Source organism: Hemiscyllium ocellatum, chromosome 37 (assembly GCF_020745735.1).
Source record: "Hemiscyllium ocellatum isolate sHemOce1 chromosome 37, sHemOce1.pat.X.cur, whole genome shotgun sequence".
Lineage (NCBI taxonomy): Eukaryota > Metazoa > Chordata > Chondrichthyes > Orectolobiformes > Hemiscylliidae > Hemiscyllium > Hemiscyllium ocellatum.
In genome coordinates, this window is record NC_083437.1 from 22401844 (window position 1) to 22428255 (window position 26412).

A 26412-nucleotide genomic window follows, 5' to 3' on the forward strand; every position below is an offset into this window, starting at 1 on the left:
TCTGGCAGCATCTGTGGCGAGAGAAACAGAGTTAACGTTGAGAGTCCACTGACCCTTCCTCAGGACTGAAGGAGATTGGAAAATTTTATTTTCATTAATCCATTGTTGCAAGACTTTTCGAGTTACTGCTATTTTTTAAAAATTTAATGTTCATTCATTATTACACTGTAGTAATGCCAGTGAGCCTGACATCACTGAATGAATTTTAAGAGGTATTTGGTGCTATTGTAGTTTGTTATTGTTGTGCATATGGCACCGTGGTCCTGGAGGAAAGTTGTCTATCAATCGTATATGGTAAAAATGACAAATAAAACTACTATCTAACTCTCTTTTATGCTGTTGATACAGAGAGATGAGGAATGGGCGGAACAGATGGTTCGAAAGCCCAAAGAAAAGGGAGTTCTAATGGGAGTAGAGATGTCAATGCAGTGTAATGATAGGTGTTACTGTCAGCAAGTAAGCCAGCTCAGCTGAAATGCATGGAAACAAGAATGGAGTGAGGGAACAGGGTGAAATAAAGCTAGAGATCACAGGTAATAGTCTGAAGTTGTTGAATTAAACGTTGAGTCCAGAAAATTCTAAAGTGCCTAAGCGGGAAGTTATGTGCTGTTGCTCCAGCTTGCATCACGCTTCATTGCAGCTGGCCTAGAACAAACAGGTCTTCACCTTCCATGGCTTTGTTCTCTTACTCTTTTTGAATCCTGCAATTAAATTTCAAAATCATTTTCTGTTTATATATTTGAAGAGACTACATTCTTCAATCACCAATTAAAATGGTTTTGCACAACAGGCCACATAATCTCCACTGAGGTCTCCCAACATCACAACCAAGTTGATTCACTCCACATGATATCAAGAAACAACTGATAGCACCAAATACCTCTTAAAATTCATTCAGTGATGTCAGGCTCACTGGCTGAGCCAGCAGTTATTGCCTATTCCAAAGCCCTTGAGAACGTGGTTCTGAACTGCTTCTTCAACAACAATCCATTTGGTGTAGGATCATCCACAATGTTGTTAGGGAGAGCGTTTCATGATTTTGATGCTCCGACATTGAAGGAATGACAATATATTTCCAAGTCAGGATGATGAGTGATTTGAAGGGGAACATAATGGGAAGTGCTGTCTGAGCAGCTCTGGTGAATTTCTGCACTAGATGGTACATACTTCTGCTTATATGCATTAGTGTCAGAGTGTGAATGTTTGTGAATGTGATACCAATTAAGCAAGCTGCTGTGTCTTGCATGGTGGAAGATATAGAATGTGGGGAGATAGATGGTGACAGCTTGAAAATTGCCAATATTACAGACAAAGCGGTGCTGGATGCCTTGAAATGCATAAAAGTGTTTAAATCCTCAGGATCTAGAACTCTGCGGGCAGTGATTGCTGGGCCCCGTGCTCAGATATTTGGTCATCAGTAGTCACAGGTGAAGTATCGGTAAACAGGAGGTTGGCTAATGTGGTACCACTATTTAAGAAAGGTGGTAAGGAAAAGCCAGGAAACTACAGACCAATGTGGTGGGGGGCAAGTTGTTGAAAGGAATTCTGAGGGACAGGATGTACATGTATTTGGAAAGGCAAATAGTCAACATGGCTTTGTGCATGGGAAATCATGTCTCACAAACTTGATTGAGCTTTTAGAAGTAGTAACAAAGAAGATTAATGAGGGCAGAACGGTGGATGTGATCTATATGGACTTCAATAAGACGTTTGAAAGGTTCTCCATGGGAGACTGGTTAGCAAAGTTAGATCTCATGAAATACAGGGAGAACTAGCTATTTGGATACAGAACCGGCTCAAAGGTAGAAGAAAGGGGGTGGAGGGTTGCTTTTCAGACTAGAGGCCGGTGACCAGTGGAGTGCCACAAGGATCAGTACTGGGTCCACTACTTTTCGTCATTAATTTAAATTATTTGGATGTGAACAGAGGAGGTATAGTGGACAGCAAAGGAGGTTACCTCAGAGTACAACGTGACTACAAGAGCAAGTCAGAGGGTAGAAATTCTATAACGAGTAACTTATCTCCTAATTCCCCAAGCCTGTTCACAAGGCACAAATCAGGAATATGAGAAAATGCTCCTCCCTTGCTTGGATGAGCTCAGCTCCAATACTCAAAGCTCAATCTTCCAGGACAAAGCAACCCACTTGATGGCTCCCCATTCCCTACCTTCAACCTTCACTTATGCACTGTGGAATCAATGTGCACCATCTACTAGATTCATTGCAGCAACTCACCAGGGCAATGCAATCTTCAAATCTGAATCTGTACCACATAGAAGGACAAAACCTTCTACCACCTGCAAGTTTCCCTCCAAGCAACATACCATCCTGATGTGGAACTACACTGTTATTCCTTCACAGTTGCTACGTCAAAAACCCAGAATGTCCTGACAGTACTATTGTTGCATCTCCAACACATGAACTGTAGTTCAAAAAGTTGGCTCATTATCACCACCTCAATGACAATTAGAAATAGGCAATAACTGCTGCCAATCCAGTGATATCCACATCCTCTGAACAAATAAAAGTCTCCACTGAGCTTTTCCTGCCTGATCTAAGTCTATTGGTAATTTGCCCGATTCTCATAACTTTGATATTATTTTTCCAAGTATCTATAATTCCCACTGAAACAAGTTTACAGACTTTGCTTTAAATGCTATTTATGGCAAAAGACTAGAGTTACATAAAGGGCATTTTTCTCATCTCCCTAACCTTTTTGTAATTATTTAAAACTTATGCTACTTGTTAATGTCTCACTGACCAGTGAAATCTTGGATACGAGATGCCATTACTTACCCCATCACAATTTATTGCTATTTTTATGTTTTCTCCAGTTTAATAGAAAATGGAAGCAAGAGTAAGGCATTTGGCGTATCAGCCTGATCCACCATTCATTATGATCATTGTTGATCAGTTGGGACCTGCCCCGTTGATACTCATAACAAGGGTCGAGAGTAGTGACAAATTACTGAGGTTATGAATAGCACTTTCCAGTAGATGGCAGTGAAATACTCTGGCTTGCAGGCATTGCTTCCTCCTTATCATTGCAACATCATCTATGCTAAATTGGCAACTGAGAGACCAGGCATCGAAAAACTGCATTTTTTTTTATCTATGTGGCATTAATTGGACAATCTATAGGTTATATATTTAACCAACAAATCATAGGGTAAAACTTCTACTTGACAATATTTCCTGTGCAGAATTGTATGTGAAATGAAGTATCATTTGTTTAAAAAAAATGCAGCACACAGCTTAATGTAAGCGCAAATCCTTTTTGTCTTTAAGCAAATGCTAAGACATACTGCCATTTTTTGTTTTTGGTTTCCACATGTATACTTTTATTTCTTATTATTCTATAATATTTTGTAAAAACCGTCAGTATCAGGAAGTGCTCAAAAGCTTTCATAAACAAATATATTGATGATTAAAACAAAGTTCTACATTCTCTTAGCTGTCTCAAAGAATTTGCCTTCCTTTGGTGAGGCAAGCTTCACTGTATCATCCAGTGTTGCCACTGTGTTTAACCACCATTGTCAACCTGCTGCAGAGTGACTGTGTTCTTCTAATTCTTTGTGGGCGGCACGGTGGCACAGTGGTTAGCACTGCTGCCTCACAGCGCCTGAGACCCGGGTTCAATTCCCGACTCAGGCGACTGACTGTGTGGAGTTTGCACGTTCTCCCCGTGTCTGTGTGGGTTTCCTCCGGGTGCTCCGGTTTCCTCCCACAGTCCAAAGATGTGCGGGTCAGGTGAATTGGCCATGCTAAATTGCCCGTAGTGTTAGGTAAGGGGTAAATGTATGGGTGGGTTGCGCTTCGGCGGGTACGTGTGGACTTGTTGGCCCGAAGGGCCTGTTTCCACACTGTAAGTAATCTAATGTACTTGGAATTGATTCTTCATTTTGTAGATCTTCATTGATCTCTTGCAAAGACGGCTTTACGCCCTGGAATAGCAGTAATGAAAGTAGCCCTCAAACTCATTTATGCTGGTGTGTTAGTAGCCTTTGTAGTAACTTTGGCTACAACTCTCCATACCATTTGGCTCTTCAGCTTCTGTTGAGTTATTTCAGTTGCTACACAAATGCCAAGTAATGACCATCTCCGGTATGAGACAAGCCACCACCCCTCCACATTCACTGTCATTTCCATCACTAAATTGTCCCAGTATCAACATCGGGGTGGTGGAGAGAGGAGAAAGAGGATGGATTTTGCTGTCGACCAGAAACCCAAATGCACTCGTTATATAAGTACAGTAGCTACAACAGCAGGCCAGTGGCTAGGAATACCGTAGAGTAGCTCAACTCCGGACTCCCAAAAGTTTGTCCACCGTCTGCAAGGCACCACCTACAAGGCACAAGTTAGCAATGTGATGGAATATTCCCCACTTGCCTGGATGCAGATCAAATAACACTCAAAAAGCTTGACAAAGCACACTTGATTAGGAACATCCACTCACTCCATCTCCAATGTTCAGTAGCAGTGTACTGTCTACAAAGTATACTGCAGAGTTCAAACATCCCGAGACAGCACCTTGCAAGCCAATGATTCCTTCCATCGTGAAGGACGAAATAGCAAATATATGGGAACACCATTACCTGCAAATTCACCTCCAAACAATTCACCATCCTGATTTGGAAATATATTGACAAAATCAAGGAATTCCCTCCTGAACAACATTGTGGATCTACATACAGCACATGGATTGTAGAGATTCAAGAAGGCAGCTTACCCACCATCTTCTCAAGAGCGACTAGTTTTGGGCAATAAATGCCACCCAATGTGGCGACGTCCACAACCCATGATTGAATAATAAAGTTAGAATATCTTATATAATATCATGAAAAGAATACAGAAAACATTTATGATAAAAAGGATTAGAGGCTGGACAAGTTTTGGATTTTTTTCTGTAAAATATTGACATGAGACCATTTAATATTAAATCACCAATTTTGAATACCTCTAATCTAAGTTGGACTTATTCATAGATAGGTGAGTCAGTAACTTCAAGGCATGACTTTAAGATTAACCACCAAAGAACAAACAAATTAGAGGCAAGTTATGTTATTTGGCTGTCAGGACTTGGATATCTCATTTGAAAATTAAATGGACCAGTGCATTGGCCATGGATAAAGGGCAGATACTGGATATTCGATAATTCGTTAACGCTTCCTGACCCTTTCAAAGTGTCTTCACCATGCACAGTTTTAAAATCAGGAGTATAATGGAATACAACTTAACCTGGATGGGCAATACTCAAGAAGCTCAACACCATCCAGGATAAAACTCTTACCTTGAGGAATGTCTCAGCCACTGAATTCGACATTCATGACTGGTCCACTGTTGTTGCAAAAAGTATTATTCAGGATATACTATAGCAACTTTGTCTGTTAATTTCAAAAATGAGCCCGGGAAGCTGGACTACAAAACTGAACATCAAGATAAATGTTCATATCTGACTTCCAGTTCAACATCATTGCATTCAGCCATCTTTTCCTGTTTATCTTCACACTTCTACCACTGTCTATTTTCTTGGTAAAGGGACTCAGAAAACAAGAGTAATATGAGAAGAGAATCTCAAAAAAAGTATTCTACAAATTTATCAGTGAAGAAGACGTTTACATGTAAGAAAAGAACATTAGAAATAGGAACTGGAATAGACAAAATGACCTTTCATGCCTGCTTCATTATAGATGATATTCTGTCACAAATCCCTTTATTTCCCAAGTTCAGAAACCTACCAATCCCAGCCTTATTCTCCTAATCCTAAGGGGGAAAATTGTTATTAATGATAATATTGAGATTGGTAGCTATACCTAATTTCCTTCCATGAAAAAGAGAATACTCAGTTAGAAATACACGGTGAATTGGTTAAAAGATGATATTATCAAAAATATAAGGCACATACTAGAGAATTTGGTTAATCTGATCAAGGTGCTGAGGACACAACAAAGAACCCCAGGAGAAGTAGGCAAAGAAATAATGGAGGCAGTAATTAGCAATTTCATTTTTGTTAAAGATTGCCAAATGTCTCTCGTCACATGTTAACTGGTATTTAGTTGCCTGGACCTCTTCTATTGAATGTTTTGAAAACAGGTTATTATATTCATTAACCTCCAGTCTTCCAGCAATCATCTTCTGTCCATAGAACCATGAAAATATAATTTCTCAAGCTTTAGGTATCTTTCCACCTATTTCATTAATTAAAGGAAACCATAAATATTCAACAAATTTGAGATTTTCTCCCCAAAGCACTCCTTATGGTTGCAATGGTAAAGAAGCAATTGATGAAATCTCAGATTAGAACTATCAAAACCATGATGCTTGTTTAAAGCTTTGGTGGGGTTGAGCATTTCATTAAACAATACAATCAACTCAAGAAAACCTGACCTCTGGGAAAAGGCTCCAGTTATTTTAGCCATGCATATTTTTCAAAATCACAAGTGTATTCTGTAAAATACAGAATGCCATCTAATGGCTGGGGCAACATTGAGCAGCTTCTCAACTTGCCTCAACACAAAAGCGATTCAAACTCCTTACACTCTACAAGTAAGGCCAACTTACTATTTTGTTCAAGCTTCAACATGCACTTTGGTCAACTTGGTAGCTGGGGAAAAACTGGAGTAGAATGCAAAATATACAAAGTTTGAGAGGGGTGAAGGATCACACCCATCAATAATATTCAGCAAGTCAGCTGCCATTATATCCATCTTTTTATTCAGCTATCTGTGGCAGGTAATCACAAGATATATATTTTCCTGCTAAATTTCACAGATTCTTTCCTCACTCTTGTTTCGAGTGTTGAGCATTGCTGGGTACAAGACCCATGAGAACTATGTATCCTTCACCCAAATAATCATGAGTCAGTCCAGATTGTGTGTGTTAGCAGGTCATTTGAAGGTATTCAGACTTCTGCATTTTTCAACAGAGGATATGGCAGAGCAACAGCAGTAAAAATTGTGGTGGATGTCCCTTTTCACATCACTGCTGATATTGTCATTTACTAATCTGTCAGGAATTACTCCACACAGTATAGATGAAAAATTTAACTTGGAACCCCTGTAGTTCAGATGCAATTAACATTAAGATTACACAATCACATCAGGACTCTACTCAGCAGCAATAAGAATTCCATTCTTTCTTTAAACAATGTATTTTTTTATTAAAGGTTGGTTCAGTTTTACAAAACACCTCCATTGCACTCTAAATCATGGACTCAGGCAACACACCTGCTCAGCCCATTAACAAACTATTGTTGCATCTGTGTAGGAATGCTGTGCAGAGTTCACACAAGACCACTGTATTAGAGCAGAAGGTTCTGATATAAACAGAAGTTATTCTTAAGGGGAGAAACCTGGTTTAAGTACAACTTCCCAAAACTGGTTCAATTATCTGCATTCACGACAACAGTAATTTCAGAATAAAAGCATGGTCTACAAAACTCCAGTGATTCTCATGAAATTGTTGTTATAAATTGTTCAGATAATTTTTCAATTTTCTCCTTCCACTGAAAAAACTCAGATTTCAAATTTGGAATCTTAATACAAGAGTATACAACATCAATTGTTGTTTTAAAATGTATGCCATTTTGTAAAAAATAATCCATGTGTCAGGCTTCTACCTAGGCTTTGCTCTAGTGTCCGCCAATATGTGGAGGGAGGGCAAGGGGCAAAGAGGAGGGAATCTCAAGCTCGGCAAATTAATTAAACTACTGGAAAAAAACTAGACAGCATTTTGATGAAAAGTCATGAACCTGAATACTTAATTCTGCTTCTCTCCACAGATGCTGTAGATTTGCCAAGCATTTCCAGCAATTACTGTATTTTAGATTTTCAGAATCTGGAGCGCCTTGCTCTTGTTTCAGCATTGAAGATATTGCTAGATGTAAATGAAGCAGCTAGGAAAACAAAAAGAGTCAGATCTATAGCTGATTGCAGCAGCAGTACAGTTTAAAAATCTAGTATTGTATAAGATTTCCCACTGCTGCATTAAAAAAAAGTTTGTATCTTTATATTTCTGTAGGTGGTAGCAGTAGACCGTTTGCGAATCAAACCTCATGACCTGGCTTTGTCAGAAACCTGCTCTGGCTCAGTTTGCTGCAATCCCAGATTCCCTCCTTCCAGATTAATTTTACAATTCACACACACAAACGTTCTACAAGGAAAATGAAGCAATAGTTTGCCCATAGGAAGTGCAGACTTTCTACTCAAATAGCCAGCTGCAGCTCTGAGCAAGAAAAAAAGTCATTCAGTATAGACAAGACAAAAGCCTCCAAGGGTGTGAGAAAATTGAACACAAAACAAATTTCCTTCATTCATACTGAAGAGTTAACAACTTGTTGCTACCAGGAACCACCCAACTGTTTGGCAATCCAGAAATAAATACAAACAGGAAGGAACATTTTGAAATTATATTTCCATTCCCCAGAATTTTATCATTGCTAACACTGCATAAACCCCTCTGAAGCACAAAATACATAACAACAATAAACAAAATGCACGGTCTCAGCTCCCAGCACACTGAACATTCTAAGCCTGTCATTTAATCAGGTCTTGTTATAAAGTAATAACAAAACAAAATAGGTTTTGTTATTACTTGGGAGATTAGATTACTTACTTACAATGTGGAAACAGGCCCTTCTGCCCAACAAGTCCACACTGACCCACTGACGCGCAATCCACCCAGACCCATTCCACTACATTTACGTCTTCACCTAACACTACAGGCAATTTAGCATGGCCAATTCACCTAACCTGCACATTTTTGGATTGTTGGAGGAAACTGGAGCACCCGGAGGAAACCCACGCAGACCTGGGGAGAATGTGCAAACTCCACACAGAGAGTCACCTGAGGCGGGAATTGAACCTGGGTCTCTGGCGCTGTGAGGCAACAGCGCTAAACACTGTGCCGCAGTATGCAGTAATGCATACTCTAGCAGGGCTGCAAGACCAGATCTGCCTTTTTAGGTGCATAGTAAAGATTCCACAGCACTATTCCAAGGTGACATTTCTCAGTGTTCAGACCAACATTCATCCCCGAATAACTACAAAAAGTAATTGGTGACTTGGCTCAATTATAAAATTATGGGACTTTGTTCTGTGCAAATTATCTTTCCTTACATTACAACTGAATTTCAAAAGTATTTTTTTCTGATATGAAGTCTTACAGTAAATTCTGAGCAATTTAAGTGCAATTTGTTACTTCTTTTGAATACTAAACCGTACGTTTTGCAATAAATGTGGAGGAAGATTGAGTCTGTGTATCACTCAATCACTTCAACCTTAAAACTTAATATGAAGTTAGTCTTCCCAAAATCTGATGACTGTGAAAGACTTTTATGAAATAGGTTTAGCTATTCCAAGCAAGCACCTCTCAACACAATGTAGGTCCTGAATGTAGTAATGAAAATTTAACATTCTTTTGATCCTAGGAAAATAGAGATGCTTGGACTGACATGACCTGTAAGCTAGATGGTCAGTATGGAAACTGGTTCACTTTTTCATCTTTTAAGTACAAGACTAAGGGACAGAAAAGTAAAAACTGCAGTAAAATAAATCCACATCATGTGAAAATATACTCTGACAGAAACTGGCAGAAAGGAACAAACTTGCCCTTAATTTCTCTTAAATAAATCAATAGACAGGATATTTGCTGAGACTATAAATAAGCAATGAACAAAGAGTTTACAGACTTCATGTGTCACACTTCCCCCACCTTTGTGTTTGAAACTCTTTGTACAAGTTCTGCAACAGCTGAATATGTGAAATCATCAGATCTGATGCTAGCAGCTAAGGAGAAGACGCAGCCAAAATGTGGGTATTCTGTTAAATATAATTGGTTCAACAGTCATGCGTTTTTACAATTTTGAAATCAGGCCATCCAGACATTTTAGGACAAAGACGAATGGCCATGTATCTGTAACAAGGATGCCAATAAAAGTACTGGACAATCAGATGTCTGCCACAGAGAAACATATTATATTTGAGACTTTGAAGCAGGTTACACCTGTAGAATGACTGTATTTAACCAAAACACTTTTCCCATAGAAACACACTTCATCTATTGATTAAGAACTTAGGCACACATTGGCAGAGCAAAAGCTTTAAGGACTTTCAAGTGTATACAGAGATACCTGTTGATATGTAATCAGCTGAAAGTTCACAACTGTCAAATGTGGATTACTGATGAGCTTCCCACTATTTTGTTCAGACTTACTCTGTCCGTTTAAATTTGCTGAGCATCAGTGGCAATAATCCAAAGTTCCATAAAGATTCACCCCATTAAGTCACTTAATGAGATTAGCTGGTCAATCAACAATATCCTTGAGTAGGATGGATCGAGATGCTTTAGATATCAAATTACCAAGTCAGGTACAGAAGGTTGACTGCTTCTAAACACCCACCACCAGATTTAGTATCTTTTGAGCAATGTCAAATGCAAAGAGACTATGCTTACCTTTTCCCTCAGGAAACTAGACAGAAAACTGACACAGTGACTGCAATAATCCAGGTAGGATAGAAACAAAACTTTAAGAACAGTGGAAGGATAAAGTGGAACCAGATCTGAATAGCTACGTTTTGGGGATGAAAATATTGCATAGAATTTAATGTCACTGTGATTTTGTGAATCAATAGTACGCTTAAGTGATCAGGAAAGAGGCTGACATAAATAGCACCACAGCTGTGGTTTTACTTGGAGAAAAATCACAAATACAAAATACATCTGCACCACAAACCTCATCAAATCAGGGCATGAATTCAATGAACAGTGGTGGGAAAAGGATACACCAGATAATTAACTACATGCCCAACAATCTCGTCATATGCCTGGAGCACATCAAAAAGTTTTTCACCAGTTACATTTACTTGATTCGAAATTTGAGCAGCATTTTAGTTCATCCTTATGTTAACTGAAACCTGTAGAAAATAGATCAAAGCAGCAGGTCTGGCAAAGGGACCATATGTGTGCAACTTAAAGCCCCGTTACTGCCTTCAACGCATTTGTAAGCCCTAGGTAGCAGTGCACCACTGCATACACTCAACTGAATCTAAGAGTCCAAAATCACAGTATTCATTCAGAGCCCCATGACAAACTCATTTTGCTCCAGCGTGACTTCCATATGTGCTCAAGGAATGCATTCTTCTCTGGTTCGAGGGGCAACGGTCAACAATTTAACCCACCAAGCTGCATTGTTAAGGATCTAGCATCTGTAGGGAAACCAAAACAGCATAAAAATCAGCCAGACTGTGATCACATTATATAAAATGTTACACGTATTAAAGATATACTTTATTGCAGAAGTCCAAACCACTGCATTTACAAAGACAGCTGATGGAGTCAGTTTAAATACATTTGTTGCACCCATTCACTGCCATTTATATCCATCACTGCCAGAGAAGTAGGCCCTCTATTTTCCAGTGTTTAGGTAAATTTTAATTGGCCACATGGATACATATTAGTAGATAAAAAAAAATTCAACCATCCAACAAAATTCAGGATGACTTCCTAAGTTCCAATCTGACAGTTACAAGTTGGTGAAATGCAAGGATAACTATTGTCTGGGGCCAGTATCTACTGCCATGTGTTTTGAAAGGTGCAAATATTCCTCTCTACTGCACTTGGGCTATACTTCTGCAAATTCTCCATTCTTTGTATTCATCAATTTGTTAGATGTGAACAATTAAGTAACTTATGGTACAAAGCAGCATATTACACCACAAAGTTGTCCCATTTTCCAGGACACTGACACTCATAATTTGTGGAATCTGTTCACACCTGCCTCCCTTAAACTTTCAGCATTAACCACAGCTCCTGCTCATTGTGCCTATGGGCTTAAATCACAGCCTGCTTAATGCTGAATATAGCCAAAGCTGGAGTTCAATGCTATTAGTTCTCCTCTTACTGCCGAGTGAGAAACAGGACAAAGAAATATTCTGAGCTAAGACTATCTTGGCAGCCACAAAATAACTGAAAAGATTAATTTAGATGTTAACATTCTGTCCTGTGGTTTTGTTTCCCTTCATTAGTCTCTCCGTGCCATTTACCCAGGGAACCATATATGATACTGGGATCTGAGGGTGCAGGAAACTGCAGAGCTCATCACCTCCCCTTGGCACAACAGAGATGAGTAAACACAAAGGCATCACTGGAGGGAGCTGGCGCTCACAACAAAATATCAGCAAATTATACTGTCTTCTGCAAGACTGAAAAACTGAGCACAAAAATAATGGATTATCAAGATAAATAGTTCAGGAAAATTTTTCAATTGCAAGACTGCAGCTTGGTAGCCATTTTTCTCAGCAACTTCATTCTGATCTTTGCCTTGAAATCAAGGTGAGACAACTACCATGGATAAACTCCAAGTCAAATGATAAATTTGTCATTACAAAGAAATATGAAGAAAATGTATTTAATTTAAAATGTTGATGGTTCGTTGGACACCTCTACGTAATTGACAAACAAAGGCATCAATTAAATGAGTTTAATTGGCTGGATCAGGCAGAAAAATATCAATGTCATAAAGCAAAAATACCAGAAAATAAAGAGAAAACCTTCAAATGTCTCCTAACAAATTCCCTTTGCCATCAAAAATAGATAACTGAAGTCAGTGGGATGTGTGATATTCTTAATTAAATCGAGACAGCTGTATCAACTAACTCCTTGATATATCCATTAAAGTATAAATTAAGACCAGCTGCCAACTGTGCCTGGACTAAAATGCGAGTCAGATTTCCAATTCAGACATAGGACAGAATTTAATATAGCACAAGGTTGCTGAAATACAATCCAACTGATCACTACCAGAGTTAGCCTGTATGCATCAACAAATAGGTTCTCTTCATTTGGATTGATGCAATTTGGCTGTACCACCTGGGCAACAAAGACTTGAGGCAGTTTATGAGCTTGTATCTCAAGTATCTCTACACTAAGCCATTAGACCAATTCTAGAAACATCAACATTCCTTGGTTACTTGCCCCCCACCAAGAATATGACAAGTTATTTGATTTCTTAAATTCTCTTTCTGCAGTGAGATACATGTACTGAGCACTCCACACTACAGATGGGCAGTAAACTGAGGGAGGAGTGCCCCATTCCACAACCGCTCAGGCATGCCCCAGCAGTGAGTCCCAATCCACAATGGGACAGGTCTGTGAAAAGTACCAATTCTTTCCACACCTATATTTCTCTTTCTCAATACATTAGCTGCTATGTTTCTCTTTAAAAATAAATTAGTTAATAAACTGCAGGAAAGAGAGAGGTTAAACTCTATATGGTACCTTTCATTGACCAGAACATATGCTTTAACTCAACTGGCTTTGGAGTCAGCATGTGCAATTTTTGGAGTGTTTGGTTTATGTCAGTAAGCTGATCTGATAAAGAATTTATCACTGAGCAGAGTGAAGGTTGCGACCAAAATATTGAATCGCAAAATACCCCATTTCAACAAAGTGGGCATTAGCTCCTATAGATAAGCTGCAACTTCAAACAAGGCATCGCAGACTCCTGCAAACCCATTGTGCCATTATCAATGCACTTGCATTTGTTTATAGTAAGATCTCACCTAGCTAAAGCACATTTGCTAACCTGTAGCATACCACATACGAGTTACTGCAATGGTGGAAATATTCAGACACTATTTCCTTTCCTGTCAGTATTGAAGGCAGCAGAAGCTTTTGAGAACATAGCGAGAATCAAATTAAGACAGATCAGTCCGAATGTAACAAACTCACTGGAATGGAGTAAAATTTGTGTTTTTGACAAGCAAACTTTAAGCCATTTCCAGAGTAGTTTTACAGATAAATGTTTTTTTTTGAATTCACAGCTTATGGGTGTGCATCAGGTAATGTGAAATACCTTGAGGTGTTGCATTATCTCTTAGCTCGCACAAAATACAATGCATTGGTTTTTGGATAGTACTTCACATTCTGTTTCTTGTCCATCAGCCCCCCAAAAATGATCAACTCTCCCCGACCTTGCACCACTGTGTGGAGGCTGGTTTCTGGTGGGCCTACAACTGAGCCACTGTTGAATACTTTCCAACTGACTTTTCCCTTTTCTTTTGCATCCTTTATATCCAACACATACATTTGCATTGGTTTGCAGTTCATGCTCTGGTACAAGGGTTTTCCTACATTGAGAGACTGAGGTGGGTGGTGGCCTAAGCGGCGTGCAATTGGTGGCAGTGTATGTCCATCTGCCTGGGCAGGTGCAGAGCGAAGTGGTACATCAGTACTGTTGGAACTTTGACCATGGTTTCCTGGCATTACAGATAAAGGAGCTGTACTTCCGCTAGCTGAAACAATAGATGCTGAACTTTGTGGCAAGAAATCCTTCACAGCCTCTAGCCCTCTTCGGAGTGCTCCTGGTGATACTGGGCCTGGAGGAGCGCTCGCCACGTGAGGTGGTGTGTGAATTCCATTTGTCTGCTCTGGAGCATTCCCAACATTAATCTCAGTTCCTGGACTTGTCCTATTCCCATCTTCTCCAAGATTGCTGCTGGAGGAGGCTTTTGAGTCCCAATTTACAGAGTCCTGAGACCTATATGGATCTAATCCTGAATCTACCTTCTGTTCCACTGGTGTGCTTTGCCTAGTGACATGTGGAAGTCCTCGAAGATCATAACCCTCCACCACAGCTGATGTGACAGGGGATCCTGGCTGCACTGGACTGTCTAAAGAGCCAGCTAAGGATCCTGGGGATAATGTTCCACCATTTAAAACTGGTGACCTTTCTCCTTTAGCTGGAGATAGACTGCCTTCCCGAGAACCAGATGTTGTTGGCCTATGCGTCCTTGGCCGCAATGTACCCCAGCGTCCATTTACGCATGGAACTTCATCGGTGCTCCGTACTGGGGACTGTGATCGATGTTCTCTCATTTCTGCACCAAGAGCTGGTGGTGTGGCACTGATAGGAGATGGGCGAGAATGTAAGCTGGGACTGAGAGGGGCTCGACCACTGGGTGCTTGGCTGAACACTACCACACACTGTCCAACCTAGAAATTAAATCAGAAAGCATAGTTAACCACAATCATTAATGGTACTTTAAGACTACTTATCAAAACAACTTTTTTTACATGAATATAACAACCTGCTCTGCCTTACTGAAATGAAGGATTATACAAAACAAATAAGCTGGAGAAAGGCCATTTCTTCTGAGAATCAGTTTAATTTTCTGAAAATTATCTGAATCCCTTTCTCGTATAAGCACCTTGCTGTCCTCTGCCAGCTTGGCTGGGTGGTAGTGTATTCAATTAAATCAATTTTCACTGTGCTGGGTGAAAGTATTTAATTGATTCCTTATGTTATTTTAATCAGTGCAATCTTCTCAAAGGAATCCATATTCATTATAATGGTTATAATTCGACAGTAATTGTGAGTAGTTACTTTATTTTAGTTCAATTTCCCTCAGCTTAGAATCATGTCTCCAGCTTCCAACAATGCAACTGGTACTTCAGCACTTGACGATTTAAGAATTTCATTCAATAAAAGCTGTGCCCAATGCATCACTAGCACAGCAAGCAGCAAAGAGCTAGTTCTCTAATATCAAACTCATGGACCAAATCGTGAATTATAAAAAGAAACAATGCAAGAGAAGACAAATTACTCCGAGGAAATAAAGAAACAATCTAAGCTGTGGTTTTATTAGTACCTTGGTTTAATGGATAGCCAAGTACAACCAATTGACCAACCTATAAAATGTACTGACTCTCCTCAATCCAGAGCTATCAGAATGACTGTTATTTGTGGAAAGAAAATATGATTTTACTTGTTGGGTGCATTAATTTGTGTATAGAGATTGACGTCAGTCAGATGTGATGAGATTTTCATTAAGGGATAAGTCAATCTCTAATCTCTTAAAAGGAACAATGATAGATGGGTAAAGTAAAAGCAAAATACTGCAGATGCATGAAATCTGAAATAAAAAATAAGAGCCAGAGAAACACTATTTTTTTAGATTAGGTTAGATTCCTTACAGTATGGAAACAGGTCCTTTGCCCCAACAAGTTCACACCGACACTCCGAAGAGAACGCACACAGACTCATTCCCCTTCCCTATATTTATCCTTGACTAATGCACCTAACACTATGGGCAATTTGGCATGGCCAATTCACCTGATCTATGCATCTTTGGAATGTGGGAGGAAACTGGAGCACCCAGAGGAAACCCAAACAGATACAGGGAGAATGTGCAAACTCCACACAGATAGTCGCCCGAGGCGAGAATCAAAAGTGGGTCCCTGGTGCTGTGAGGCAGCAGTGCTAACCACTGAGCCATCGTGCCTCCCCTTTTGAGAAACGTGGCATTCGCGCAGAGAAAAGTAGAATTAACATGTTGGGTTCAACAAGACTTGTCAGAAGACTTTTCTCTACACACAGATGCTTGGATGGTAAATGGCTCCAATAAAAACATTGGTTTCATGGACTAAGCCACAAAGTCCTAATCAAGCCAACAGAAATTCAAATACTAACCTTTTTACTCTGATCATTTTTTAATGCACATTTCCATCCTCTGCTCATGATGCTAATATCTGGCTGTAGCACAGCAGCAGATGTCAGTTATTCTTCAGTACATTACCCAAGAGCCTGTTTGTGTGTTATTTAACCACAAATGCACCTTGCATCAAGATGACCAACACTGGCATATGTGCATTCTGGTAGGGTTTACTGCATGGTATCAAAGGCAAAGACACTAGTGAAAGTGCCCTTCTTTTAATTCAGAAGGGCAGTCAACTGCACCAATCAGCCCAGTGAAATTCAGCTAAATCAACATACATCAAACGCAGAAAGTTTTTAGTCTATTCTCAGTTAGTCATGAGATTAACAAGTTAAGTCACGACATTTCCATGTTTAACTTCGAAACTTGTAAAAACTTACCCTACAGGCTGGATGACACCATAGCTCTGGCGCCCCATGCTCCTCATTCTCCACTTTTAGCTGTTGCCATGTCCAAGGTGTGCTGTTCATGTGTAGCAACCAGGCATCCTTAAACAGCTGTGTCAGAACAGTAATTCAACAAGTTTTAATATATACAGAGAAAGCATGCTGACATGGTTATTTAGCAGTCTGGTCCCAATCAGCTATTAATTAACACACAGCACAAACTACCCTCAGCCCAATTTATTATCGCTGGGAGAAGTCTACCAAATTGAGATTTATTTCCATGAAGTGCTGAAGTGTAACATTTTAAATAGGCTACTGTTCTTTCATGTAACTGAGATGTGTCTCTTACGTATATAAAAGCTGAACGCGTACAGTTATATATATGAATCTTATATAGGGGACAATACAGTATTGTATTCAAAACATGTTGATTTTCTAATTTCCGACAAAGCCCAACAGAACCTGAATTAAGCCATCAATAAGCTCTTACATTGTCATGCATTAAATGAAGGCAATGTAGAATTGGAAAGTGATTAAGTGTAATGCTGGGACCACTAGATTTATAATTTAGTTGACAGCCTTCCAAAATGTACAGTACTATTAGGATCACTGCCTCCATTCTGCTGGTGTTTATTTTTAGCAAAATTTATTTTCATGCGATTTTTAAAATATGGTTTAAATATTGCTGTTCTTAAAACTAAACTAAAAATCAGCATTAGTAGTATGACCTTAAATTATGTGGCTATAGTCTCAATGTCTCAATTACTCAAGTAGTATTGACCCATTCAGAATTTGCTTATCTGCATATTAAAAGCAGAAAACGCTTGAAAGGGTTAAGTTACTTTTCTTAAAGGCTATTTTCCAAATTTTTACATAGCAATCTTTGTAAACTTCATCACATTCCTCACCCAAGCTCTCGGGGTGGTAAGCAGAGAGAAAATGCCTCAATACAGCAAAGGGATCTAGGTACTCACTGCATTGGGTCCTCCACAGCCTCCCAGGATCAGGATAGTTTCATGATCAATAATAATCTGAATTAAAGTGAAAATGTTTCTTTGGTAAATTAAACACCATTGTCCATTTTAAAACTACAGAAAAGTTACATTAATTATTTGGTCTTGAGAGCTCCTCTCTGAGACTACTGTTAAAATATAGGACACATTTCATAGTGTGCTCAAACTGACCCATTAAATCAAAGGTAAAATTGTGTTCACTGTACGACCATACATTAACATTGCAAATTAATAAGGTACAGTATGACTGAACAGAACATTAGGAGTTGGACTCTTACACTTAATCATTTCCTACTGAAATTTAATATTTAAATTCTAAATTTCATCCACGCTTAAGCAGAAATCTCTCAGGTTCTCAAAGGGTGTGCTCATTTAAGAAATTACCTTATACTGGTTTCTTTGTACCTGGTGCTAAGCTAGCTCAGAACACATAAATACTTGTATCTCAGTCTAGGAGCTGATAAGCAAGGGAGTTAGGGTAAGAAAGTGCTTCTTTGCTTCTTCCATTTTTTTCACTCTAAGAATTACTTCTTCCTCTACTAGAAGGAAAAGGAGTTGGGTGTTTGGCGAGTATCAGCTAAATTTCTAAAGTGCAAAGTAGCAAAGGCACTGTCACAAAGGTTAGTACCATTTTTCATATATTTGAAAGACATAATTGTAAATAAATAATGTTTTAAAAAATTATAATCCAGAAAGGATGGCAGAAGCAGTGATGTGCCATGGCTACAGCAGTTGGAATCTCTTGGATGTCAACAAGGTTCAGGTAGGCACATCTGCAATAAATGTTTGCAGCTCAAGCAACTTCAGCTTAGATTCAATCAGTTTGAGGCCATGTTGCAGATGGTGCAACACAACAGGGAGGGGGATCATTATCTGGATGTTTTGCACCAGGAGGCATAGGATCTTTTGTTTTGCTCAATTATCAGGAACAGAGGAGTTTGGCTGAGTGAAGGCAGGTCAGAGACCAGGAGAGATGCATAGGAACCACAGGCTTTGCAACTGACCAACAGCTTTGAATATTTTTATCAACTTGTCCAGATGTAGGAGTTGCAGGGTAAATGAGCAAACTGACCATGGCACTCTTGTAAAGGAAAGTATCCTAATTGGGGGGGGCAAAAATTGACATTGTGATATCAGGGAAAAGTTCGATAAGGAGAATTGACACTGATCTCTACTGAAAAAGAGTGAGTGTCTGGAAGCTTCATTGTCTGCCCATTGCCAAGGTTCAGAATGCCTGCTCAGGGCTTGACAGGAAATTATGGTGGGAAGGGGAAGACCCAGTCGTTGTGGTCCATGTACGTACCAACAACATAAACGGGGGAATGAAGGAACTTCTGCATCATCACTATAAGGAGTTAGGCAGCAAACAAAGCAGAAACTCAAAAGGTAATGACTTCTGGATTGTTACCCAAGTAACAAGAGTCAATGGAGGTGCAGTGTCAAACGTTCAAGGGATATTTCAAATACACAGATTAGATACATTCCATTGAGAAACAAAAGTTATAAGGAGTGGACCCATGACCTATGGTTAACTAAAATATTATAAAAATGTTATACATCATATAGTTTTCACTAAGTTTCAAAATTGTGCTTGATGGGTGGGTGGTCAGAAGATTGCTGTTTTCTATTTTCTGCCCAAAGACTGATCAAAAGATTAATAAGGGAGGACAAGTAAATTGAGAAAGAAAGCTAGCTAGAAATATAAAACATGGACAGTAAGAACTTCTATAGCCTGTTACCTCTTTTTTTAACTAAGGGAACATCAGTCTGACAGAAAATGTGGAGAATAGAAGATGTCAAATGAATTTAACAGGTGTTTTGTATTTATCTTCACTATATAGGATACAAGTAACATTCCAAAATTAGCTGTTAATCAGTAATGGAAGAGAAGAAGGAACTCAAGAAAATTCCAAACATCAGGGAAGTGGTACTGAGCAAACTGTTGAGCAGTTTGACAAGCCCCTAGATTCTGATGGACTTCCTCCTCGAGTATTAAGAGAGGCTAGTAAGATAATTGATGCATCGGTTTTAACTTATTCAAATTCCCTAAACTTGAGGACGGTTCCATTAGACTGAAATATAGTGAATGTAACTTCATTCACAATAGAGAGAGAAAGCAGCAAACTCCAAGCCACTTAACATCTGTCAAAGGGAAAATATTAAAGACGTCATAGAAGCGCATTTTGAAAAATCCAAGGTAATCAGGCAAAGGAAAATCATGCTCGACTTTTTTTTGGTACTCTTTTAAGTAACACCTGCTATGGATCAAAATGAACCTATGCAAGTCCTGCACTTGTAATTTCAGCAGGCATTTAATAAAGTACCACATCAAAGATCATTCCGTAAAAGGGGTACCACATTGGCATGGATAGATGACTGGCTGGCTAACAGCAAATACAGGTATAAATACATCAAATTCTGACTGGCAAGATGTAACAAATGGTATGCTGCAGGGATCAGTGCTGGAGCTTCAATATTTTACAATTTTTATAAATAGCTAAGATGAAAGGACTAAATATATGCTTGCTAAATTTGGTAATTACACAAAGATAGGTAAGAAAATGAGTTATAAAGACATAAAGGTGGCTACAAAGAGTCATAAATAGGTTATGTAGGTGGCAAATGGAACTTAAGGGAAAATGTGCCCATTTTGGCAAGGAGGATTTTTTTTAAAAAGCATATCTAAACTGTGGGAGATTGTAGAACTCTTGAGATACTCTGGGACCTGGGTATCCTAACACATGAATAGTAAAAGCAGGCACAGAAAGTAATTAGGAAAGGTAACAATATTGTATTTTATTGTGAGGGGTGTTGAATATAAATGTAAGGAGGCTGTGCTTCAGTCATACAGGACATTGATGAGACCACATCTGGAGTTTTAATCTGCACATTTAAGGAAGGATGCAAATAGATCAGAAGCAGTTTGGAGAAGACTACATAGACTAATACCCAGAAAGGGCAAATTGTTTTATGGGGAAAGATTGCAAAGGACACGCTTAGATCTGCTGGAGTTTAGAAGAGTAAGAGGAAACTTAATTTAAATGTACACGATCCTGAGGCATCTTAATGGGTATATGTGGAAAGGGCTTATTCTTGAGACAGAACGTAGAACTAGGGATCACTGTTTAAAAATAAGAGGTCACCATTTAAGACAGAGTTGGGAAGACAGGTTTTCTCTTCAAAAGAGGTTAGAAGTAGAATCTTTTAATATTTATAAGATAGAGGTGATAAGTTCTTGATAGGCAAGTTGGATGAAAGATTATTTGGGGGTAGATGACAATATGGAGAAAGAAATCAACTGTGACCTTACTGAATGGCAGAGGAGGCTCAAGCTACAGTGTGACCTACTCCCACTCCAAGTTTGTATATTCCTATTTACACCTTGCATTAAAGTTCTCTTATGTTGCCGAGATCTAAGCACAGAATATTTGGCATATATATTTAAAATCATGGGAAACATTTTGTAATTCATGTTGTCTTTCAAAGTCCCAGAATAATTCAAAGTGCTCTGCAGCCATTTTAAATCTCTACAAAATGTGTCACTTTGTAATGTAGGGAAAGAAGCAAATTATGGTGCACATCAAGATCACACAACGCAATGACTTGATATTTTGCATTAGCAACTTCTGTTGAAAGAAAATATCGGCCAGGATAGCACCTCACCCAAAAAAGCAGAAGATTTTAGAATGCAGCGCTCCTTCATTATGGCAGCAAAGTAACAGCATAAACTTTGTATTCAAGTCTCAAGATGAGACTTACATCCATAACAGGAGTAAGTGAGGACTGCAGATGCTAGAGATCAGAGTCAAGAGTGTGACGCTGGAAAAGCACAGCTGCTCAGGCAGCATTCAAGGAGCAGGAGAATTGACGTTTCGAAAGCTTCAGCTTAAGCACAAAACATTGATTCTCCTGCTCCTCGGATGCTGCCTGACTGGCTGTGCTTTTCCAGCACCACACTCTTGACTTGAATCCATAATATTCTGGCTCAGAGATGAGAATGTTGCCACGGAGCCAAAACTGACACACCCTAATATTAAACTGTGTCTGCTTTACTGGGATGGCCAAGGTGAGGAGAGATAACAATCATCAATCCGTTTATCAATAACATCTCAAAATAATGATAATTGGTACTCAATTTTTTTTAAGAGGAGACAAAATGTCACATAGCAAACATGCATGCTATCACCTGCACATTACTAGCATACATAATTCTGTGCCTTAAAATGACTAATTCAATATGGGTGAGAAAATAAGAGGCATGGAAGAACAAGAGAATCAAAAGTAAGGTTGCAAAAAGGAGATAGGGTAATGCGTAGAATAGAAGAAAAGTAAATATAAGGGAATAAAGTTAAAACAAAACTATAAATGAAACAAAATTAAGCAATGAAGTGCCACAAAGAACAAATCTGTTTCTGATATTCTTACTGAAATGGAATGAAGTGAAAGTAGGCTGTGGGTCATGTCATTTTAGAACTTGTTAAATTGATACCATATGACTGAATGAAGCTACCTGTACATTAGCATTTAATCACCCTATTATATCACATAGATTCACAATGCCATCTCATGTCACATATATACATCTACACTTTAAATTTTTTGCCATGTCATCATGGGTAAAAACTTTTAGCTTGCATGACTGATGATAAAGTAATATCTTACAACTAAACAGTACAGTACTCCATATCTTGGGATAAAAGATAAACCTAGACATACAGCACCCAGATAAAATAGCTCCTTTGGCTGGATAAATGTTTAACCTCAGAAAACCGAATATCCTATCAATTACAGAAATTTAATTTAGAATGATGCCAATAAAGATCACATCTCAAATGCAAATTTCTCAGAGCATTAACAAAAAGCAGCAGCACACACTCAACAACCATAGTGTTAACGATTTAGATGGAGACAACTTTGTTAAGTGTGTAGAAGAAAATGTTCTTATTCAGTATGTGGGTGTACCTACTAGAGAAGGTGCTAAACTTGACCTACTCTTGGGAAATAAGGCAAGGCAGGTGAATGAGGTGTCAGTGGGGTGCACTTTGGGACCAGTGACCATAATTCTATGAGTTTTAACAGTGATGGAAAAGGATACAGCAGATATGAAAGTTGAAGTTCTAAATTGGAGGAAGGCTAATTTTGATGGTATCAGGCAAGAACTTTCAAAAGCTGATTGGGCTTAGATGTTCGCAGGTAAAGGGATGGCTGGAAAATGGGAAGTCTTCAGAAATTAGATAATGACAGCTCAGAGACAGTATATTCCTGCTAGGGTGAAAGGAAAGGCTGCCAGGTGTAGGAAATGCTAGATAACTAGAGAAATTGAGGGTTTGGTTAAGAAAAAGAAGGAAGCTTATGTCAGGTATAGAGAGGACAGATCGAGAGAATCCTAAGAAGCGTATAAATGCAGTAGGAGCATACTTAAGAGGGAAATCAGGAGGGCAAAATGGGGACATGACATGGCTTTAGCAAATAGGGTTGAGGAGAATCCAAAGGGTTTTTACAAATACATAAAGGACAAAAAGGTAACTAGGGAGAGAATAGGGACCCTCAAAGATCAGCAAGGCAACCTATGCGCAGAGCTGCAAGGAGATAGAAGGGATACTTAACAAGTATTTTACATCAGTGTTTACTGTGGAGAAGGAGATGGAAGATATAGAATTAAGGGAAATACATGATGACATCTTGAAAAATGTTCATTTTACAGAGGAGGAAGTGCTGAATGTCTTGAAACGCATAAAGGTCGATAAATCCCAGGACCTGATCAGGAGTATCCTAGAACTCTGTGGGAAGCTAGAGAAGTAATTGCTGGGCCCCTTGCTGAGATACTTGTATCATCGCTAGTCACAAATGAGGTGCCAGAAGACTGGAGGTTGGCTAACATGGTGCACTGTTTAAGAAAAGTGGTAAGGACAAGCCAGGGAACTACAGACCAGAGAGCCTGACGTAAGTGGTGGACATGTTGCTGGAGGGAATCCTGAGGAACAGGATTTACATGTATTTGGAAAGATAAGGACTGATTAGGGATAGTCAACATGGCTTTGTTTTCTCTTCTTAATGGTAAGGTCCTAGGGAGTGTTGTTGAACAAAGAGACCTTGGAGTGCAGGTTCATAGCTCCTTGAAAGTAGAGTCGCAGGTAGCTAAGACAGTGAAAGCGGTGTTTCATATGCATTCCTTTATTGAGTATAGGAGTTGGGAGATCATGTTGCAGCTGTACAGGATGCTGGTTAGGCCACTTTTGGAATTTTGCATGCAGTTCTGGTCTCCTTCCTATCAGGATGTTGTGAAACTTGAAAAGGTTCAGAAAAAAATTACAAGGATGCTGCCAGAGGTTTATAAAATCATGTTGGGCATGGATAGAATAAATATAGGATAAATAGACAAAGTCTTTTCCCTGAGGTGTGGGGTGAGGGGTAAGGGGGTCCAGAATTGGAGGGCATAGGTTTAGGGTGGGAGGGGAAAGAAATAAAAAGAGACCTACGGGGCAACGTTTTCACGCAGAGGGTGGTGCATGTATGGAATGAGCTGCCAGTGGAAGTGTGGTGGCTAGTACAATTGCAACATTTAAAGGGCATCTGAATAGGAAGAGTTTAGAGGGATATGGTCAGAATTAGAGTAGTGCTGGAAAAGCACAGCAGGTCAGCAGCAGGAAGGGCTTTTGCCTAAAACATCGATTTTCCTGCTCCTTGAATGCTGCCTGACCTGCTATGCTTTTCCAGCACTACTCTAATCTTGATTCTAATCGCCAGCATCTGCAGTACCCACTTGCGCTTAGAGGGATATGGGCTGGCAAATGGGACTAGATTAGGCTGGGATATCTGGTCGCCATGGATGAGTTGGACCAAAGGGTCTGTTTCCGTGCTATAGATGTGTATGACTCAAAGAAGCATATCATCAATGGGCCCCTCTCTTCCTCTCACCTGGGACTGCCCACCTCTTGGATGGGGCATGCTACCTGACGTCACCGGCTTGGACCAGGCCCATTGTTCCATGTCCAGGATCCAGACCTCGTTACTCCTGAATAATTATAACAGCACAGGGCAGGTCAGAAATACAAAAAAAGGTTAGCAGATAATACAAAGATGAAGAGAGGAAGAACAAAAAATAATTGAATCAAATGAATAAGTTAAAAGAAGCAAAGAAGAAATAAAATAATAATGAAACAGAACAAGATGAATAGAACAATGAACAAACTCATTGAAGTTTAAACTGTAAAGAATGTGCACAACGTATAATGCTTCGGTGATCCACAGTTTCACAGGATGCATTTGAACTGAACCTAATCAACAAGAAAATGTACTGAGAGGCGGCAAATGCCTTTAACCTTAACCCGGATTTCACCTACAGCCACAATTTCTAATTAATGAGAAAGTTGGTCACTTGAGTTATATTAATTTAAGTTGATAACAGATCTCTCAGCACAAATTAACTTATAAAAGCTCACCAGAAATCCTAGCCGTGCAAAAGGCTTCTCAAAAACTGATGTTTTGATGATTTTATGCTTCATACGCAGCTCTTGGTTACCAATTATATTTGCGGTTCCTCACACAATGGCAATCCAAGCCTGGTGATGCCACTGGGACTGAAGCCCAGCAACTCCACAGAGAAGTGTGTGGAGATCAAAAATCAGGTGCATCATGTCACGCAGCTCTTGGAAAATTCTGACAGTCATTTTGTAATAAATCAAGGAACAACATGCACAGAATGCAAACTAGATAACCCATTGTAGGTGTCCTCAAAATTGACCCCAAAATACCCCCAAGAACGAGAAGAGACACATTTAAAGGGTGGGTCAATTTAAATACTGATCTCATTGCAAAACCTCAGCACTGAATAGTTTCTAATTCTACTCAAGTTCTCTAAATATACATACATTTGTCGAGATCCTAATGATCCTCCAAACACAATCATTTTATCTCCAATTACAGAGGATGAATGGCCAGCCATTGGAGGAGGTCCATGAGTTGTTACAATACAGTTCCACCTAGAAACAGAGAGAAAACATTTACTGAATAGAAAATGTTCATAAACCAACCACATGTTCAGGCATTATCCAAAACGCCAGGAATGGGATATTAAAAGCAATTTTCTCCAGTTGATTTCAACCAGGGATACAAGAACATTAAGTACACCCAGGCTAGTAAGAAAATCTGTTTCGTTCCATACATTAAGTGAACCCTGGTGTTAATTGCAGATTAACTTCTGATTTCTTGTGAACTCCAGAACCCAGTGTGGTAATATTTACCATTCAGCCTGACACATGAAGAATAGCTACTTATTAAAACAACTGGAAGGTGGCTGACCTTCTTGAAAAATGGCCCAAAGCTGTCCCATCGCTGGAAGACAGAAGATGCAACACTTAGTTACTAAGGTATATTATCTTTCTTTTACTCACAATGACCAGCTGCCAGATTAAAATATAATATCTCCTTCTTGGGAAGCGACACTAATAATTTGGTCCCCAGGATCAATTTGTAGTTACTGGAAGTGATGCTTCTGAAAAAGGAACCAAACTGAAATAAA

The 26412-nt window shown here is 39.2% G+C and overlaps 1 protein-coding gene across 2 annotated transcripts in view; it reads right to left on the reverse strand.

The window, feature by feature from the left end:
* Positions 1-7168: 7168 nt before the first annotated feature.
* fbxo42 (F-box protein 42) overlaps positions 7169-26412 on the reverse strand; it is a 47418-nt gene continuing 28174 nt past the window's right edge. Inside the window, exons 6-11 of one of the 2 annotated variants that reach the window (XM_060852098.1) lie at positions 25763-25873; positions 24810-24906; positions 17853-17909; positions 16873-16989; positions 13852-14990; positions 7169-11203 (exon numbers count right to left, since the gene is read on the reverse strand). In XM_060852098.1, the coding sequence (XP_060708081.1) occupies positions 13866-14990; positions 16873-16989; positions 17853-17909; positions 24810-24906; positions 25763-25873 (1507 nt within the window). In that variant the 3' untranslated portion in view covers positions 7169-11203; positions 13852-13865. Of the gene's footprint in view, positions 11204-11263; positions 14991-16872; positions 16990-17852; positions 17910-24809; positions 24907-25762; positions 25874-26412 lie in introns of those variants that run through there. The other variant, XM_060852097.1, reaches the window with a different exon arrangement.